This window comes from Neofelis nebulosa, chromosome 2 (genome assembly GCF_028018385.1).
Source record: "Neofelis nebulosa isolate mNeoNeb1 chromosome 2, mNeoNeb1.pri, whole genome shotgun sequence".
Classification (NCBI taxonomy): Eukaryota; Metazoa; Chordata; class Mammalia; order Carnivora; family Felidae; genus Neofelis; species Neofelis nebulosa.
In genome coordinates, this window is record NC_080783.1 from 194,222,007 (window position 1) to 194,243,714 (window position 21,708).

Consider the following 21,708-nt stretch of genomic DNA (forward strand, 5'->3'; position numbering starts at 1 on the left):
TTGCGGACCTGTGTAGACCCTGGACCTCAATTATCCCACCCACAGGGGTAGGAGCGGGGGCATTTATGCAGCAACTCCCCTCAGCAACCGACCAAGAGGGGACCTGAAAAGGAGGGAGGGCTCCAGGGAAACACTGCGGGCTTTTGGAAGCAGGGCAGGCATGCACTACCCGGAAAGCCCGAGGGGTCTGGGCACTGACCAGCGAGGAAGCAGGTATGGTGGCCCAGGAGCAGAGGCCAAGACCCAGACAAGGGCAAAGGGAGGGGAGGGGAGAGTCAAGAGGCCTTTAGGAAGCAGAATGGACAGGGCTTGGAGATCTGAGACTTGTGAGGGTGTGGGAGGCAGAAGAGACTGGGGTGACCCTCAGATTTCTGGCCTAGAAGACAGGTGGATGGTGGAGGAAGGACCTAAATGGAAAACTCAAGAGGCAGAGCCAGGATGGAGTCTTTGAAGCATCAGGGAGATGTCCAGGAAACAGATGGGCACTTGGGTCTGGGGCACAGTTGGGAGGTAAGTAGAGGGTGGTGAGTCGTCACTGAAGCCATCGAAGCCAGGGGTGTGGATAAGGAGGGTCCATGCTGAGGAATGATCCAGGTTAGGGCGAGAGATGTGGTGTGCGAGACCCCAGGGAACATCCCACAGATGCGCAGGAGCGATTGTGAGTGAAGTTTGACGTGGGCTTGTCTCCCCCTGGTTCCCCAGTGATTGGGAGGCCCCTCCCATCCTTCTGGGCCAAGAGGGGTGACGCCAAGGGAGAGGATGGGAGGGGAGAGAGGGGACAGGGTGATGTGGATTCCAAAGGAGCCGACAGCTGTCAAATAATATAAAACCTCATATGTTAATAATTCTTACAATTTTGCCAAAGACTTAATGGCTGGCCTGTCAAGAGCAGTGACAGAAGCTATTATGGAAACAAGATGGGAATATTTTGGAGGCAGCATCGACAGCACATCCCGTCCCGGGCCTCCAAGGACCAGGAGGAAGACAGCAGGGCCTCCTGCCAGCACCACCAGGAAGGCCACGTGCTCAGCCAGAAAGAAGCTGGGTCCAGCCAGAAAGAAGCTGGGTCATTGTGGATTCAAGCCATTGACTGTGGATTGATCACCCATGAGGACATTTTAATTAACCGTCAGATCCCAGAGCTGCCCCATCTTTCCTGTCACCCACCCTCCCCGATCTGCAGCCACCTCCACTCCCAACACACACAAAAAGGGAGAAACGGGCCAACAGCACAATCCAGAGAGAGATAGGCACCCGGAGGGTTTCAGTGGCTGGAGGGAGGGGCTGTGGCCTGATCCCACTGCTCTAGGAGCTCCCTGAGGCCTGGCGCTGCTCACGGACACCAGTCCTGGGACCAGACCCAGTTGTGCGGCTGACTCACCAAATGAGCTTGGACTCATCACTTGGTTTGAAATGCCTCCATTGCTTACGTTTAAAATGCAAACGATGGAAGAGTAAATTAAAGGACAAAGGAAGAGTAAATAAAACATGCGCAAAAATGCTTTTGGAGCTTCGCAATCTCAGAATCACCTTGCACAACTCCCGGAGCTACCTTCTGCTTAATCTCATTGAGCTCTCCGATCTGTTCCGGGAGGTGGCGTCCTGATCTCCACGTTTACAGGTGGAGACCCGTGAAGCCAGTGCCAAAGCTGAAGTGGGCACCCACTGCGCATCCACAGAGCCGGAATGTGAGCCCCGGGGCAGCAGGTCTGGGGTGGGGCCTGAGATTCTGCATTTCTAATAAGCACCCAGGAGATACCGATGCTTCCAGTCTAGACACCATACTTTGAGTGCCAAGTATAAATGCTTTCTCTCATCTAATTGGCACAACACCCTGTTGAAAAGAAAGCCACAGGCTTGGGGCTCCTGGCTGGCTCAGTCGGTGGAGCATGTGACTCTTGACCTCGGGGTTGTGAGTTCGAGCCCCATGTTGGGTGTAGAGATTGCTTAAAAATAAAATCTTTAATTAAAAAAAAAAAAAGAGGAAAAGGAAACCACAGGCTTAAAATGGCATCACATAGGCCAAGCCATCAAACCTGGGGCTTAATATCTAACATAATTGCGGTTTCAGCCTCCCCCAGAAATGTAAGGCTTAACCAGTCAGTTGGGAATTTTGTGATCAGCACCAAGGAGGCAATCTCCACATACATAGGCCCTCTCCACCCCCCAAAGATGAAGTAATCCACTTAATGAGACCCCTTGCCCTTCTTCCACCTCAGTGCAGGTGACCTTGCCTGAAACAATCCTTTCCTAATTCATGAATCACTTAACAGAGCCAATGAGATGCTCATATTTACTCGGTCGAATTTTTTTTTTTAACAACCCCTATGAAGTAAGTACTCTTGGGGCGCCCCGGTGGCTCAGTCAGTAGAGCGGCCGACTTCCGCTCGGGTCACGATCTCGCAGATCATGAGTTTGAGCCCCGCATCAGGCTCTGTGCTAACAGCTCAGAGCCTGGAGCCTGCTTCGGATTCTGTGTCTCCCTCTCTCTCTGCCCCTCTCCCGCTCATGCCCTGCTTCTGTCTCTCTCAAAAATAAATAATTTTTTTAATAAAAAAAAGAAATAAGTACTCTTATTATCACCCTTGTTTACAGAGGAAACTGAGGCCTAGGGAGATAGAATAACCTGATCGGGTCATGAGCTAACCAGAAGAACCAGGATTTGAACCCAGGTCAGCTGGCCTGTCTACCCACTTACCCTCGGAGCCCTAACACCTCCCCAGCGTTTGCCTAGAAAGTCAATGACCAGGGGTAGGTCTCTGAGGATGAGCAGGACCCATCTCCAAATACCATCACATGGGGAGTTAGGGCTTCAACATAGGAATGGGTGGGAGGGGGTTGGGGGGGGAGGAGACATAAACTTTGAGCCCATAGCGCTTAGTAAGAGAAGAGGGTGCTTCCCACCAGAGAGGGCCCTCCAGGGCCCACTCTCCCACAAAGAACAAAACCACGAAGCTCCAGGGAGTCCCCAGTGCTCTCTTTCACACGGCCAGGAAACATAAAGACACCCTCTCTGGGTCCTCCTGCCCCTGCTCCTTCCCACCTGCCCCTGCTCCCAGGCCACTGGGCTGCAAGCCCACGCTGCCTGCAGCCACCCGCCCACGAGCATTAATTGAAAATTAATCCGCTCGGTACGTGCCAACGAGCAAATCAAAGCTAAGTGTCTCAATTAGGAAGAGAAATGGAGTCGGGCACTCTTCTCAGGAGCCGGCTTATTTATGGGGATAATATCATTTTTAATGAGGAGAGCTACTAAAAGGCACAACAAATGCAACATTTAATAGAAAAATATTACGGCATTCCATCAGCGGAACGCTGTCGGGAGGGGGCACTCGGAGATCCACGGATACCCGGGAATCTATCTGTGGTTGTGTGGGCGCCTGCGTACCAGCAGCCGTGTGTATGCGTGTCTGCGCGAGCACACACAGCTGTGTGCACACGCGTGTCAGCGTGCACGTCCATGTCTGAATATGTGAATATCTGTACACGTGTGTCTGGGCCTGGGGGAAAGGGTGAAGCATTCCTGAGTTTTTGCCACAGAGGGTGGATTCCCCACCTCCCACCTAAAGTACCCCCATTCGGGGTCCCGGGCCAGCCAAATAAGGACTCAGAGTATTTCCCAATACTTAAGGGGGACCTGGTCTGTTTAGTCCCTGGAGAGCTGGAAGTGTCTGTCACCTACCTCCATGGAGGGTCATAAAGGGGCAAATTAGACTCAGGGCCCCAGCCTCCTCTGGGCTCTCTCACATGTGAGCCATGGCGGTTCCAGCCCACCATATCACTGACGGCTGCAGGACAAGGCCCTCAGAGCCCCACTGCACCGCCCCAAGCTGGCGCCAGGCCCAGCCACCCCCTTCGGCCTTGGTCTCGGGTTCAAGAGCCAAGGACTTTGCTTGCCAGGCCCAAGTCCAAGATCCTACCCCACTGCCCCCCTTCTCTACCCAGGTGCAACCCAGACCCAGACCCAGCTCCGTAGCCCCAGCTCAGGGTGGCCTCAACTTTAGCATCTGTGGAATGGGGAAGCAGCTGAGGTGGGCAGCTCAGAACCCAGCCTGCCCTCCCCTTCCCCCAACACAACATGCACACATCGTTCTCCTTGCCTCTGCTCATGTCAGAGCCCTCCTGGAGCAGGTCCCAAATCCTGCCCTCAACTCCCTTGCCTGGAACAATACCCCACCACCCCACCACTGCCCACAGGCAGCTTCTCTAATCACCTCGCCCTCCTCAGGCTCCTCCTGAGATGTCAGTGTCCCCAGCATCAGATGGGAATAAGGCCTGCCTCCCAGGGAGGTGGCTTGCAGTATCCCCAGCAGCACATGGGCCAGAGTGGCTCACGGCTAGAATCAGCTTTGTCACTGTGACCGGAATTACAACACCACTTTCCAGCCCCATACAAACCTGCGGAGGCACAGAGTGGGGATTTTTAATCCTTGGGTCGCGAAAGAGGAACCTGAAACTCAGAGAGGCTGAGAGGCTTGACTGAGGCCACACAGCAGATGTGAAACACGAGCGCATTTGTAGAGGTTCCAGAGGGCACTGGAAGCCAGGCACCTGTGGCCAAGACCTGGGCTGTCCCACTTCAGAGAAACTCAGAGAAGTCTCTAAGCCAGGGGACTCAAGCGTAACCCAGCCATGCCTTCCACCAGCTATGTGACTTTGGACTTGTTAATTAACCTCTCTGTGTTTCTGTTTTCTCCTTGTGGGGTTCTGTCAGGGTGAAATGAGCTAATACCCATCAAGGGCCTAGAATCACGCCTGGCACATGATAAACCGCCAGTATGTATTGAGATGTTGTTACTAATATTAGGCCACCTTACCCCCAATCGCCCTCTCCCTGGCCAGGCAGCCGGAGCCATCCATCAAATGGTCCGTGAAGGTCCTCAAGGCAGGGCCCCTCCCTCCCTCAAGTGTCTAGCATGGGAGCCCACTCTAGCTTCCTTGACCCGGGCCACGTGCCTTCCCCTATGCTGTCATTCCTCCCTGCCCTGCATGCTTATGTGTTTGTTTTGCATCTTTCTAGGTGTGTGTTAGCCTTGAATTTTTCAAAAGTAAAATAACAATAATAATAAAACCAAGCAGGGATTTGTGCCCAGCAGAGGGGTACCGACGGGGCTGTAGCTGGTGGTTATCCATTTAACGTCTGCCTCCACGTGACACGGGGCAAGAACAATGTGTGTCCTTTCCTGCAGTTTCGCTGCACCTAGAAAAATCTCTCGACGTGGTAGGTAAGCAATTATCGTTGGAGAGAGGGAGCGAGCTGAGGGCGGACTCTTCCCTGGGTGGAGACCTGAGTCTTTGAACCCTCAGTCTCAGGAGGGGAGACCGCCACTCCAAACCAGGAGCCAGAACTGGGGGCCTCCTCCTCCCCTCCCCAGACCCCAGGCACCTGCAGATTGACGACATTTGAAAGTTAACTTCCCACAGAAGTCACTCTCCAGGATTAATATTTATTTCTTATGAAATTTAAATTTTTCAGTGTAATTAAATTTTTATTCGTCATGAGTTATAGGTAAAAATATTTATAACTTTCCCTTTCGCGCCACTGAGGATGAGTCTTGGATGGAACCAATTACCCGGGCCTCCTCCTGGTGACTGCTCCGGGGGGGGTCGAGGGCAGGGAGAGGGTCAGAGGGCCCGCGGGGACCAGAGCCGGCATCTATCTCCCCAGGCAGCCTTATCAGCTCTGCCTCCTACATCCAAGCAGTGGAGGTGACTGGTAGGAGGGGGAGCTCAGACCTACCCCACCCCCAAATTCCTGGCGAATAACCCAGTGGGAGCTGGGATCAGGGCCAGAGAGAGGCCAGAGGGAGGCTGGGAGAAGACAGGAAAATGAGGCCTCAGAATGAGTGCAGGAGAGGAGGGAAAGATTGCAGAGAGAGAGGGCCCACGTCTTCCCACCCCGGCGCGGAACACGGTGCAACAGCCTGTCGGAGGCAGCCCCTGTGGCCAGGAGATCGTGGCTCTTGGCTGTGGGGCCTTTAATCATTTTGTGCCCAGCCTGAAGGGCGCATCTTCAGCAGAGATAGAGAGAAGTGTGGAGGGGGAGCCAGGGGCCGCCGGTTCTGAAGCCAGGCAGGCCAGCATCCAAATCCTGGTTTGGAATGACCTGGCACGTGTCTCATAACCTCCCTGAACATCAGTTTCCTCACCTGTAAGACGGGGGCCTGAAGATCACATCAGATGATGTATAAAAGACCCGACACACAGCTGGGGTTAACAGTAGAGGATCCTGGCCCTTTTTCCCAGCTGCCGCTGAGGTGCTCGGTCCTTCCAAGGAAGCTAAGGTCGCGTCGGAGTGGGGCCCTTGCTTTAACCACCAGTGAGGAGCACCCGCCCAGGAGAGCCCACTCGGCACTCCCCGGCACCAAGGTCTCTGGCTCAGAGCTCAACTGCCTGCATCTACTCAGGCCCAGCCCTCATCCTGCACAACGATGAGGTCACAGTCACAGAGGATAAGACCAATGCCCTCCTTAAAGCAGCGGGTGTAAATGTGGGACCTTTCTGGAGGAACTTGTTTGCAAAGGCCCTGGCCAATGTCAACATCTGGAGCCTCATCTGCGAGGTAGGGGCTGGAGGAGCCACCCCAGCAGGAGATCCTGCTCCCCCCTCCGGGGCTGCCCCTGCGGAGAAGAAAGTGGAAGCAAAGAAACAAGAATTGGACGAGTCTGGTGATGACACACGTTTTGGTCTTTTGGACCACACCTCTCCCGTAACCTGTTCAATAACAAGCTGAGCTCTTAAAAAAAAAAAAAAATAGCAGAGGATCCTGGGCTGTCTATCCACTGACAAGGAGCTCACTACCTCACAAGGATAGTCAGCTATCGTCTCACTAAAGCTGAACCCTTCACTCTTAAAAATGGGGCTGTCTGGACTCCCTGTGATCTCACATGAATTGCTCTGGAATATAATTCCCCGAGGCACTGGAAGATCAGAACCCACCCTCGAAACTCTCCCACACCCACCACACTGGCTATCAACACAGCCTCAAATCTGTCCACGGATTTGCCTGGCTAGGAGACTTCTTGGCTCCCACGTGGCCCTCGACGCAATCTCGGTATCAGTGGCGTGCCCTCAACAGCCATCCCCGAGTGAGACTCACCACCAGCAGGGCGACATGAACTATGAAAGTCAGTCAGGCACCTGCCACCCCTCCCTGCCTCTCCTCCTGTGTGCCAGAGCCACGAGGTCCAGACTGGACAAGGGAGGGTCAGGACTCACTTCCCTAATGCCCCCGGGCAAGGACCAGGCTCCCTCTTCCTCCTCACCTTGCCGGCCTGCCCGCGGCTACACTTTGCGCTCACTAATTAGACCTGTCACTGGCCCTGAATCACTCTCGGCCGGGCTGGGGAGGTCATTAAGCCAGAGATGGATAAGTGCTAAGCTGGCCCCGCTCTGGAGATTTACAAGGCTCAGGCTGGGGAGGATTTATAAGGTTTGTTAAATTTCTAATTGAGTTTAGAGTGCAGTGCCATAGTCTCAGTGACCAAACTGCATGGATGAGAATTGAAACAAGTACACCTATTCCTCACGCTGTGGGAAGACGGGGCCTCCCTATCTGTCCCCCTCTGCCAAAACACCAGCCCCAACCAAGCCACTCAGCACGCCCCGCCCAGCTCCTGGCCCGCAGACCGGCCACCGGCCTCGCATAGAGCTACAGGCCCAGCATCCGTCCGCAGGTTGGCTGTTGGGATTTGTTGTTTGTTTGTTCATTTTTTTAAATAGTTAATACACTCGCATGGTTCAAAATTCAAAAAGTAGAAAGGACACCCCGAGTAAACCTCTCCCCAGCCCCCAGCCCCACCATCTCCCAGCCACACGGTTCCCCTCCCTGGAAAAAAAAACACACAGGGGTGTTATCAGTTTCTAGCAAATCCTTCAAGATCCACACACACAAGCAAACACACCCGCATATACATAATGCGTATATACGTACATATATATTCTTTTGTGTGGATGTATGTATACACCTTGCTTTTTTTCACTGAATACCAAATCTTAGAGGAATCTCGAATGCTAATTGGTCAGCACCAAACAGGCCTGGGTTTGAATCTCAGCTTTGCCCCACGGTGTGCTGAAGCTGGCTCGTCCCCACCCACAAGAGCCAATTGTGAGCATGTCTTCCCAAGTTCAAGTTCAGGGATGTCATGTTGGGGGCTTGAAATTCTGTGGGAGTATGAGCACCACAGAAAGAGGCAAACACCTCAAATCCAGGCTTTTTGTTTTGAGAGCCAGTTGCTAAACATGGACCAGCATACCACTGGGTTTTGCTCCTTATGAGTTGTGTGACCTCAGGCAAGTCACTGGACTTCTCTGAGCCTCAGTATGTTTGTGTCTAAAGTGGGCTTAAAATCGCATCACGGTGTGGGCTTGAGGATTAGATAAGATAACTCAGGTGAGTGTTCAGCACCGTGCCTGGCGCGTGGTAAGTTAGGGGTCACCGCTGATGATACTGTTCCACTCTGGACAGCATCGTTGAAGAGGAAGGGGAGGGCCGGGAGTGCTGGACGAGTTCAGGGCTCTCTGAACTCAGTGGATGGCAAGTTTGTCCCAGATATCCTTGAGAAGAGAAATCAACCCAGTCTCGACCCAACTCACTCGATATCACTACCATACCTGTGGTGCGCCTGTCCTCATGCTGCACGTGACAGATGCAGAAATGAACAAAGTTTCAGTCCCGCCCACAAGGGGCTCCAGTCTAGTGGGAGAGGGGGACAGACATCTAAACAGACAATGTCATCATGCTATCGACATAGGCAGAACAGGATAAGTCCAGGGGAAGGAGAGAACCTGACTCCCCAGATGGGGGTGGGATGGCTTTCCCAGAGGTACGCTTGATGCTGAGCATTGAAAGATGGCTAGGAACCCCAACAGAAAAGGCGGGGCCTGGATGACTGATCCCAGAAGGCAGAGCTCATTTCTTCTTGGCTCAGAGAGAGAAAGTCACTTGCTCAAGGTCACACAGCATGGAAGCCACTGAGCCAGGACTCTATCTAAGTCAGGTCTCCTTGACCCAAAGCATGACTCCTCTCCTGTTGCACTGTCTGCTCTCCATCTGGTCACCAGGTCGTCATGCAGGTAAGTACTCAAGGCTCTGGGAGGGATCCCAGGAACACACAGGGTGAGAAGGGTGCCCTGGGCAGCCTCCTGACAAGACTGGTCCTCTAACAGGGAACTCGCGTTCTCATACGGGGCTGTCATCACGGCCAGAAACCCCATCTGCACACTTTGCCTGAGTTTGGAAAATCAAAGGTATGGAGCATGTCTGCAATCCTTGGTCTCTGCTCTAGAACACCCCACCCTCAAGGCCTGTGGCTCCCCTCCTTCCTCCTCCCGTATCTTGGCTTTGGTTTGTGAATCAAACACGCCATGGCTTCCTGTCTGAGGAGTATGCTACTCATGGGGGAGACAATGAAGGAGTAAGAAGCCCAGAGAGGAACGGACACAACGGCCACAGAGGATTCCCGGGGGTCGGCATGACTCTGCACTACTGTCTGGAGACCTGCATGGGTGACAGGCAACTCTCCATCGTCCTCACTCACTCCTTCAATAATACCCATGGGATGCCTCTGACTGTGTGCCATGTGTGAGACGTGGCCCATCAGGGAACAAGGCAGGCAAGGTCCCTGCTCTGCTGGCAACTTCATTCTGACAGGGGAGACGGAGCATAAACCATAAACCAGGGTAGCAGCTGATTTCAGATGGTGACGAGTGCTCTAGAAGAAATAAAGCAAGCTGCTGAGATAACGAGGGACAAGGTATGGCCAGGGAAGGTCTCTCTGAGGAGGTGACATCTGGCCTCTCATCCAAATGATGGGAAGGAACCAGCCACGTGAAGGGGTGAGGGAAAGATACTCCAGGCAGAGGAAAGTCAGCAGTGCGAAGGCTCAGAGGCTACATCAGCTAAAGGAGCTAGCTCTCTGGAAAGGGAATGGCCCAAGGGGCACTGGACACACCCAACACAGAAGGTGAGTAGAACTGAGCATGCCACATGTCGATATGCGACCGCAGACTGATCGTCCTACTCTCTGGGGCTCAGTCTCCCCACCCATCGATGGGTCAGTAGCTAAAACATTCCCACTTCTTAAGAGAACTAAATGAGCCTCTGTACATGTGAACCTCTCCACGCGGAAGGCAACTCCCCACTCCTCCTGGCTCTCAGAGTCTGAGGGACAATCTGCAGTCCCGCCCACAAGGGGCTCCAGTCTAGTGGGAGAGGGGGACAGCCATCTAAACAGACAATGGGGGCCTCAGAGTCTGAGGGACAATCTGCAGGCCGGGGCTCTTCAATGACCTGAGGAGGGGCAGTGAAGAGCTCAGCCAAAGGAAAACACCAGAAAGGAAGCCAAAGAGCTGGAACAGGTTTGCCAGGTTTCTAGCTTCTTGGAGGGACCTCAAGGATAACAGGGTCACCCTGCTCAGTAATGCCAAAGGGTTTACTTGTCCAAAGCCGCAAGTTGATTTGGGGGTCCAGGACATGTAAGATGCCACCAAGCACCCTGTACGGTTTCCATCCTAGTGGGCCCACTTCTTCCCGTCTCCAGGAAGACACAGGTGAATCATTTCAAGGGGTCAGTTGATGGGTGGGGAGCCATGGGAGGGTGAACAGTGAGAGCTGAAACCCCACACCTTGAGCCTGGAAGTCAGGGATCCTAGAAATGCCTTCCCATTCCCCACGTCCATTTACACCACCTGCATCAGAGATCCTAATCGACAGTCACTAACAGTGACTTCTACCAACCCAAAGAGGAGCGAGGGCACAGAGCCCAATGGTCCAGAATCTAAGCATCCAGCGCCCCCTGGTGGTGATTATGACAATACAAAGCTTGGTGCCCTCAAGCCCTGGATAGAAAACATCTGGCCCTACTCCCTCTGGTAGAGTGGGAGCGGCGAAACCCAGGGCACATTTGACACAGTGCCCAGTGCGGGAGGTTAGGGGGGAGGGTGAGCTGACATTCAGCCACTGCCCACTAGAAAAGGACATGCCCTGAGTGGAACAGGACTTGTCTACAGTCGCACAGCAAGTAGATTGCACCTAATGACCAAAAAGAGCATTCATTCGTTCATTCAATCTGCTTCATTAAGCATCTACAATATGTCTGGCACTGTTCTAAGCGTAGATAACTCAAGAGTGACCAAGACAAAGTCCTTGCCCTCATGAAGCCTGTATTCAACTGAGGAAAGGATGATAAGCAGGTAAACAAAAATGCAGAAGGTCAGGTAAGGATAAGTTTTACAATGAAAAATAAAATATGGTAAGGAGAGAAGCAACAGAGTTGCTATCTTAGATCAGATAGTCATGGAAGGGCTCTATGAGGAAGGGACATTTGAGCTGAGACACAATGAAGAGACAGACAGAGAAATGTCTGGGGCGGGGGGGGGGAGGCGGTTAGCATTCTGGGTAATGGAAAGAGAAAGTATTCCCTGATGCAGGGACATCCTTGGCATTTTCCAGAAACAGCAGTTAATCTGTAAGTCCAAACCCAGCAAAAATATCTTTCAAAACAAAGACAAATTTAAGACTATTTCAGACATACAAAAGCTTAAAGAACTCATCAACAACAGACTTTCACTATAATAAATGTTAAAGAAAGCCCTTCCATCAGAAAGAAAATGTTACCAGATAGATATATGGATTCAAGGAATGAAAAACACCAGAAATGATAACTACACAGGTAAATATATTAGTTTTATTATTATTTAAACTAATTCTTAAAATAATTGACTATTTAAACAAAAACAACAATGTATATATTATGAGGTTTATAACATCTATAAGTAAAATGTATGACAGCAATAGAAAAATGGCTAGGAGATGGGAAATGAAAGCATGCTATCATAAAAGTCTTACATCACACCTGAAATAGCACAATACCATTTGTAGACGATTGTAAGTTAAAGATACATACTATACACCCTAAAATAATGACTACAAGTTATAGCTAATAAACCAACAATAGAGATAAATTGGAACCATTAAAAAAACCAAAAGAACCAAACAATATAAAAAAGGAAACAAAAACAGATGAGACAAACATAAAACAAATAACAAGATGATAGACTTAAACCTAACCATATCAATAATCACATTAAATATAAATGATCCGAACATCCCAATTAAAAGACAGAGATTGTCAGACAGGATAGAAAAGCAAGAACCAACCATGTGTCTCAAAAAAGACACATTAAATATAAAGACACATAGGGGTAAAAGGATGCCAAAAAAGCTATGCCATGCTAACACTAAACAAAAGAAATATCAAAGTAGGGACACCTGGGTGGCTCAGTCAGTTAAGTATCTGACTTCGGCTCAGGTCATGATCTCATAGTTCAGGAGTTTGAGCCCCATGTCAGGCTCTGTGCTGACAGCCCAGAGCCTGGAGCCTGCTTCAGATTCTGTCTCCCTCTCTCTCTGCCCCTACCCTACTCTCTCTCTCCCTCTCCCTCTCTCTCTCTATCTCTCAAAAATAAACATTAAAAAAAATTTTTTTTAAAAAGAGATACCAGAGTGATATCAGAGCAAAAACTATCACCAGGTAAAGTAAATCTTAGAGAAATTCATTTCATAATGATAAAGATATCACTTAATACAGAAGACATAACAATCTAAAATCTTTGTGCATCTAATAACAGAGTTTCAAAATACAGGATGCACAAACATAATGGTAAGGATTAATAGACAAATCCACAATTATTGTTGAAGACCTCCATACTCTTCCCTCAAAAGTTGATAGAACAAGTAGACAGAAAGCATTTATGATATAAGATTTGAACAACACTCTAAAACAACTTGACCTAGTTGACATTTATAGAACACTCTCTTCAACATCAGAATATACATGATTTTTAAGTACTCATGGAATATTTTAAAAGATAGAGCCATAAATCAAGTCTGAATAAATTTTAAAAGATTCAAGTCATACAAAGAATGGTCTCTGACCACAATGGAACTAAATTAGAAATCTATAACAGAAAGATATGAGGAAAATCACCAAATACTTGGAAGCTAAAAACAAAAACAAACAAAAAACATACTTACTAACCCATGGTTCAAAGAAGAAAGCAAAAGGGAAATTACAAAGTTTTTTGAACCGAATGAAAAGGAAAACACAACACAAAATAAAAACACAAAATTCATGGTATGCTTCTGTGACAATACTTAGGAGGGAATATATAGCACTAAATACCAATATTAAGAAAGAAGAAAGGTCTTGGGGCCCCTGGGTGGCTCAGTTGGTTAAGTGTCCGACTTCAGCTCCGGACATGATCTCACGGTTCGTGAGTTCGAGCCTCAGGTCAGGCTCTGAGCTATCAGCACAGATAGCTATCAGCTATCAGGAAGCCTGCTTTGGATTCCGTGTCTCCCTCTCTCTCTCTGCCACTTCCCCACTCACACTATCTCTGTCTCTCTCTCTCAAAAAATAAATAAATGTTAAAAAAATTTTTTAAAGAAAAAAAGTTCCCAAATCACTGACTTCAACTTCCACCTAAAGAAACTGGGGAAGGGGATGGGGTGATAGGGGACAAAAGATATAAACTTATAGCTATAAAAACAAATTAATCCTGGAGATGTAATGCACAGCCTGGTTATGTTACTAATACTGTATATTTGAAGGTTGCTAAGAGTGAATCTTAAAAGCTATCATCACAAGAATAAATTTACAACAATTTGTGGTGACTGATGTTAACTAGACTTACTGTGGTAATCATTTTGCAATATATATAAATAACTAGTCATTTTATTGTATACCTGAAACTGACATAACGTTATACATCAATTATACCTCAATTTGAAAAAGAAGAAAAGAAATTAGGGTGGGAAAAGCAAATTAAGCCCAAAGTAAACAGAAGGAAAGAAATACTAAAAATTAGAGCAGAAATCAATGAAACAGAAAACAGAAAAATAATAGAGAAAGCCATTGAAGCCAAAACATGGTTCTTTGAAGAAATCAGTAAAATTGATAAACCTCTAGATAGACAAGTAAGGAAAAAAGAGAGAAAATGCAAATTATCAGTATCAGGAATGAGAGAGATGACACCATAATATTTCACAAATATTAAAAGGAATAAGGGAACATTATGAACAGCTTTCTTAAAATAAATTTGACAACTTAGATGAAATAGGCAAATTCTTTGAGACATAAACGATCAAAGTTCACTCAAAAAGAAACATAACCTAAATAGCCTGTATCCATTAAATAAATTGAATTTGTATATAAAAACCTTCCAACAACAACAAAAAAAAAAAACGCTACAGGACCAGATGATTTCAGTGGAGAATTCTAGCAGACATTTAAGGAAACCATAATGCCAATTCAACAAAAACTCTTCCAGAAAATTAAGTAGGAAAGAATATTTTCCAACTCATTCTGTGAGGCCAGCATTACTCTGATAACAAAGCCAAAGACATTATAAGAAAACTACAAACCAATATCCCTCATGAACATAGAAGTAAAATGCTAAACAAAATTGTAGCAACTTGAATCTGACAATATATAAAATGGATTATATATAATGACCAAGTGAGGGTTATCCCGGGAATACAAAGTTGGTTTAACATTCAAAAATAAACCAGTGTAATTCATCATATCAACAGAAATTATTAATGTCCCATGGCTGCTATAACAAATTACCACAATCTTAGTGGCTTAATACAATGCAAACTTACTATCGTAGAGTCGTGAAGGGCAGAAGTCCAAAGGGGTTTCAATTCACTAGGCTAAAATCAAGGTGACAGCGGGGTTGCATTTTTCCTGGAGGCTGTGAGGGGAAAAGATGTTTCCCTGTCTTTTCTGGCTTCTAGAGGCTTCCTGTGGCTTCCTAGAGGCTTCTTGGGTTTTGGCTTCCTCCTCCCTCTCCAAAGCTGCCAGCAGCATAACATCATGGGAGGGAAGGACTCCTGGAGGTTGAGGGCAGCAGCTGTCAAGATGTTCTTTTTAAGATGGAATTAATTTTTGTTTGTTTGTTCAGTGAGTATCTATATGGATGAACCATCACTTGGTCCAGCCTCCTACACCCAAGAAAATGTGTACCTAATCCCCCCAAATAGAAGAATCTGACTTTCGTCTTCCTAATGGCCGGAGATTGGGAAGAGCAGGGGGCCAGGGAGGTGGAAGGAGAGCCTGGGTGTGCCGTGCCTGGGGGCAGAAGCCGAATGCAGAGAGTGTTTCTTTCAAGGAGAAGACAGAATGCGCCACTGAGGCCTGAGAAGTGACTGCTGAATCGTCACTGTAAGGGCCCCTGGGACCTTGACAAGAGCTGTTTCACTAGGCTGGTGGGAGACAAGGACAGACTGGGTGGGTTCGAGAGAAGAGGGGAGGGAGGAGGTGGTGACGGTGAGGACACACGCTGCCTTTCAGAGATCCTGCTGTGAAGCGGGGAAGACAGACACACACAGAGCACCTGTCAGGGGATTTGTTTTTTTTACAAAGCCCCCACTTAGGGCTGGAGTGATCACTTGGGGCTTGAGATTCCTAGGAATGTTAGATGGTTCTCCTTCCCCAGAGGAGTCCCAGACCTACAGTCACGGCTGAGGGGCCATCGTCCCCCACCTCACCCACAGCCTCAGTTCATTCCCCCTGCGGTGGAACAGTAGATCCTACTCTAGGAAAGCCTGGGCTCAAGTACCCATGCAGGACCCTGGACAAGTACCCCCGTCCCCATTTCCTCAGCCGTAGAATGAAGGGGGTAGAGGGGGATTACCCCGGCCTCCCAGTTTCCTCCCCTAGCTTACTCCCATCTGTGTGCCTATTTGGCCCTGGGCGTTGCCAGCTCTCCCCTGCTTCTGCCCTGATGTGACGATGTTGTCCCTTGGCCCAGCAAAACCATGGCAGCTGAGGAGTAGCAATTATCTTCGAATGGTGTGCCTGATAGAGGAAGTCTCCCAGCTCCCCTGTGGGTCCCCAGGACCCCCACTGCGGGTGGAGAGGAGACAGGGGAGCCCCACACAAGGGGATATTAAGCAAAGCGGTTAAGACAGTAGCTCAGGACCCTAGTGTGAAGCTGGTCTCCTCACTTGCTAGCCGTGAGGCCCTGGGCAGGTCCCTCCACCTGGCCGAGCTTCGGATGGGCTCACATTATGCATACACTTCTACAAAACAGCATCTCCTTCAGAGTTGACGTGAGGATTAAGTGAGATACTGCGTGAATGTGCTTTGCCCAGTATCCAGCCCGTGGGGAGCCTCGTTTGCTCACCAGGAGACTGGTGTCGCCCTCTGTCTGGGTCTCCTGGGAGCCTGGGTTCAGAGAGCCACAGCTCGGCCAGGGGCTTCAGAATAATAGGAATCCCCTAACCCTGCTAACCACCCTCTAGTGTCTGGATTAGCCCTGAGAGATCTGCTCCTTCCCCAGCAGGCACCTCCCACCTCGCCCCTGCGCTCCCAGTTGGGGAGCAGGGTGGAACCCACAGCGGACTCCCTGTGTCCCTCAGGCATGTAGTCTGGAGGCTGAGCAATGACTCGTGAGGCAGGTCACTTGACTTTTCTGTGCCTCGGTTTCAGAATCTATAAAACGGCTAAGAATAGTGTCCCTTCACAGAGTTATGGTGTAGATTTAAACAGTGAATAAACTCCAAGTACTTACAATAGTGCCCGGCACCACATAGAAGGGTTCGCTATTCTCATCATCACTACTGTCTTCATCCAGCACGCAGCCAAGCACACAGTATGTTCCAAGCCACGCTTATTGAATTAATAAATAGATGGGAGGGTTAATTAATAAACAAACCAACTTCTAAGGTTCCTTAGTTCACTGATAACCGAGAACAACGGCTATGGATTTTGAATGCCTAGCAGGTGCCAGATGCTTCGTAACACGTGATCTCACGGAATCTTCCCCAAATCCAGCGAAGTGAGTATGGTCACGCCTGTTTCACAGATAAGGAAATTGTGACCCTTAGAGGCTAACGTGTCCAACAGCACATAGTTGTTTTTTCCTTCCCTTTCATTTTTAATTGCACCCACGATACAAAATCACTGAGGAAAAAATTTAAATAGAGGCAAAATAAAAACAATAAAGATAAAACCACCTGGGATTCCACACCCAGAAATTTCCATTAAGTTTTTGCTGACTATCATGGAGACTTTCTTCATGCACATATATATATATATATATATATATATATATATATATTTTTTTTTTTTTTTTCTACAAAGATGGGCTCACATTATGCATACACTGCACTATAATAGACTGGGGCTCTCTCTTTCTGTGCCAATAAATCTGTGCCACGGGCAGCAGCTACAGTATTCTATTGTAGAGCTGAATCAAAATTTATTTAACCAATTTGCTGTTGTGGGATATTTAGTCTGATCCAATTCTCACCATTTTATGTGATGAATATCCTTCTCATCCATGCAACTTTCTGAACTTGTCCAATTATTTCCTTAAGATAAATTCCTAGAAGTAAAATTTCTGAGTCAAAGACAATACATTTATTTAGGGCTTTTCATATACGTGTACTACCAAATTGTCTCCCAGCAAGGCTGTACCAATTCACGCTCCCATGGGCAGAGAATGAGCTATGAGCCACCAATTCTGAAAGTATACAAAATAGGTCCGAAACGGCGCATTAGTCAGGAAAGGCTAGACCAAGCTGCAGTTAACAAATTAACCCCAAATCACAGTGGTATAAGACAACAAAGATTTATTTCAAGCCACACTGCAGGCTCAACCTGGGTCAGCAAAACAAGGGTCTCTGCCTCGCACAGTGAACTTCAGGGACCCAGGCTGGCAGAGAGAGACCCGGCCATCTTGTAGTTACACCAGCTGGAATACAGGACCTCCAGGGTCACCCCGGAATTAGAAGAGTGAGCACCCAGGTTCTGAAATGCCTCAGCTCAGAAGTGACACATGCTACCTGCACTCACTGCATCGGCTAGAAATGTCACACTGCACGGAGGCTGGAAACTGTGGTCTTCCGTGTGTCCAAACCCGATCTGCATAAACACTAGTCAAGTCAGCTACATGTAGGAAGGGGTAAAAGTCACAAGGCTTTCCTTTGGCAAGAGAAATCTAAATTGGAAGCAACTGGGTGGTTCAGTCGGTTAAGTGTCTGATTCTTGATCTTGGCTCAGGTCACGATCTCAGGGTCATGAGATCGAGCCCCGCATCAGGCTCTGCACTGTGGAGTGGAGCCTGCTCGGGATTCTCTCTTTCTCCCTCCCTCTCTGCCCCTTCCCAGTTCTCTCTCTCTCTCTCTCTTTCTCTCTCTCTAAACAAAAAACTTTTTAAAAAAGAGAGAAATCTGGAGCACCTGGGTGGCTCAGTCGGTTAAGCCTCCAACTTCGGCTCAGGTCATGATCTCACGGTTTGTGAGTTCGAGCCCCGCGTCAGGCTCTGTGCTGACAGCTCGGAGCCTGGAGCCTGCTTCAGATTCCGTGTCTCCGTCTCTCTCTGTCCCTGCCCTGCTCACGCTCTGTCTCTTTCTCAAAAATAAATAAACATTAAAAAAAAAATTTTTTAATAGAGAAATCTGAATTGAATCCTATGATTTGCACTACGTGTGGCTTTTTCTTAGGAAAGAATTATGTCTCAGGATAATGAAGACAAGGGGATAGGCCAGGCAAGTGAGTTGAGCAGTGGGCTGGTGACAGCTCCCCTCTTACCTGCAGGGCAACCCACCCCCAGTGCTTACTTATCCTGGGCTCCTCGCCTGGAGCCGTGTGGACCCCAGGAAGGCTGGAAGCCAGGTGGGTTCTTCCTGCAAAGTCCATGGGAGGCACAGGAGTGGCATCCATGAGAAACTCTGCCCTTGGTAGCCACTCAGCCAGCCCCTGACCTATCAGCAGAGAGCAGCAGGAGGCCAGCCCACCCCCTTGTGTCAGGTACAAACAGGAAACTGGGGGACAAAAGTGGTAAAAACGAGGGTTCTGGAGTGAGACTACTGTGTCTGTGAACCAGCTAAGCCACTTACCATTTCTGTGACCTTGATGAGCAAGTTACTTATTATCCCTGTGCCTCTGTCTCCCTATTTCTACCTGGGGTTAATTAAGCATAACCACTTCCAGGAGTGCCTGGGTGGCTCAGTCAGTTGAGCGTCCGAATTCAGCCCCGGTCATGATCTCGCAGTTCGTGAGTTCGAGCCCCACGTCAGGCTTGCTGCTGTCAGCGCAGAGTGTACTTTGGATCCTCTGTTCCCCTCTCCCTCTGCCGCTCCCCTACTTGCACTCTCTCAAAAAGAAACAAACCTTAAAAAAAAAAAAAAAAAGAGTGGCTACTTTCAAGGGTGATTGTGAAGCTTAAATAAGACGCTATTCATTCCTTCCCTTAAGAGGCAGGCAACAGACACCCTTACAGGATGCAGAGGTGAACAAAACAAAGACCCTTCCCTCCGGGAGTTTATATTATCTGAAGGGGACAAGCAACAAATAACACAGCTTTTCGGGCACTGATAAGTCTGGGCTTTTATCATTGTCCTAGACTGCCTCTTGAAAGGCAGATTTCTTCTACAAAGATCAGAGGACTGAATCTCCTTGCCCCTCGGACGGCAGGTAAGTTCACTGGGGAGCCACTCTGGGCTGAGCTGGCCACCCAGAGGGATGCACCTGGAAAAGGACTCCCCTGGTGAGCGAGGGGCAGGAACAGGGAGGAGCAGACAAAGGGGCTGTCGCCCCCACCAGGCCCAGGAAGGTGGCTGTGCTCTGGGCCCGCGTGTCCATTGTCCACATCAGAGTAAAAGCCACTCCACGTGTCTGGCTGGCAGCTGTCCTCTCACTGATCTACAGGCGGGCAGACAGGGCAGAGCAAACGTGGCGAGGGGGAGGGGGATGGAAGACACGAGAAACCGGGGGCCAGGGGCTTATAGTCCTCAGCTCCATCGGCATCACTAAAGCCCCTCGGACATTTGTCGCCTCACGTAGACCCAGACCTCACACAGATCCAGAGCATGCCAGGGCTTTGGGAAAGGAGACCTCAGACTGCAATCGGGACCCAGAGACAGTGCTGATGGCCCCGGAGGCCACCAACCAGGACAAACCGAATCCAAACAAAGGTACAGTCAAGCCTGTAGACCAGACCCAGTGGGGGAAGCCCTACAGAATGAGCGCTCGGCTTTAGAAGCTTCTGAGATAGTGAGCTGGTCCAGCAAAATGGCCACTTCTGCCATCTGGCTGGGAGTAAGGAAGGGTCCCTCCCAAAATCTAGACACCAGAAGTCAGCAAAAGAAATTCCCAACTGAAGTGAGCCAGCTGTCGCCTCCCAGCTCAGGGCTGGGGTAGGACTTCAGAGTGGATGGGAGAAGAGCAGAGAATAAATAAGCAGTAATAGGTGCTCCCCCAGAGCCCTGCGAGAGCCCAGAAGAGAGAGAGGTTAATCCTGCAAAGCTCAAGCAGACTCCGGGGCGGATTTCAAAAAGCTGGACTGTGAGGACTCAGAGAAGTCGCGATTGTATCTCATCCCACGACCCCCATTTGCTGTTCTGGAGCAACCCAGCCATCAGGGAAGGCTACCATCTCCAGGCATGTGAATTGCAGACAGCTTTTCCCACCAAACCTCATGCTGTCCTATGGGAACACAAAGGAGAGGTGGGCGGTGGGGAAAGGGGACCGTTGGTAACTACCTGTGTAATGAAGTGCCCTATGCTCGGGTCAGCATGTGTGGCCATGGCGTGGATACAGCCAGGGAAGGTACCCTGACTCACTCTCCAAGGGAGAGAAGAAAAATGCCAAGAACAGGGGCACCTGGGTGGTTCGGTTGGTTGAGCCTCTGACTCTTGGTTTCAGCTCGGGTCATGATCCCGCAAGTTCGTGGGTTCAAGCCCCGCACCAGGCTGTGTGCTGTCAGCACAGAGCCTGCTCGGGATTCTCTTGTCCCTCTCTCTCAAAAATAAATAAATAAACGTAAAGCCTCTTCTAAAAAGAAAAATGCCAAGGACAACAACGCAGGCTGGCAGTGGTCTGAGAATCACTGTTGGCTACAGCTGGCGTGTCCCAGATGGGACCACCAGAATGGGCCTCGTGGAAGTCCCAGTGGGCCATGATATCCAGTGTAGGGGGTTGAATTGTAGCCCCCAAAAGTATGTCCACCTAGACCCTCAGCCTGTGACCTCACTTAAAATAAGGGTCTTAATTACCTTAATTAAGGTGAGGATCTCAAGATACGATCATCTTGGATGAGGTGGGCCCTACACCCCAATAACAACTACCCTCAGAAGGAACAGAAAAGAGAAAACAGACTCACGGAGAGAAGACAGCACATGGAGTGACGCCTGAAGCCGTGTGAGCCCAAACCAAGGAGCACCGGGGGCTGCTGGCAGCCGCAAGGCACAAATAAGGGGTGCAGAACGGACTCTCCCTCGGAGCCTCCAGAGGGCACCGATCCGGCCAACGCCTTGATTTTGGACTTCTGGCCTCCGGAATCACGAGAGAATAAATTTCTGTGGTTTTCAGCCGCCAAGCTTGCGGTCATTTGTAAGGACAGACCTAAGAAACTAACACATTTGGTGACCGTTTCGGTTTTGCCACGTAGCAAACTACCCCAAAAGGTCATGGTTTAAGACAACAACCATCTATCACGTCTGTAACTCGGTGGGCTGGGAATTCAGACAGAAGTCACCTAGGTGGTTTTTCTGCCCTGGATGCGTTCAGCCGAGGTCACATGCTGGCTGCATCCAGCTGATAAGTGGCTCAGGCTGGAAAGCCCAACATCTCGCTCACCTGTCTGGTGCCCCAACGCCGTTCTGTGCGCCTGGCTTGGGCTTCCTCACAATGTGGT

The 21,708-nt window shown here is 49.4% G+C and overlaps 1 protein-coding gene across 1 annotated transcript in view; it reads left to right on the forward strand.

The window, feature by feature from the left end:
• The window catches only part of LOC131491241 (large ribosomal subunit protein P1-like), a 31,172-nt gene that overhangs the window by 1,421 nt on the left and 8,043 nt on the right, over positions 1-21,708 (forward strand). The window contains exons 2-3 of the mRNA XM_058693879.1: positions 6,383-6,709; positions 9,064-9,075. Coding sequence (XP_058549862.1) covers positions 6,383-6,709; positions 9,064-9,075 — 339 coding nt within the window. The remainder of the gene's footprint in view (positions 1-6,382; positions 6,710-9,063; positions 9,076-21,708) is intronic.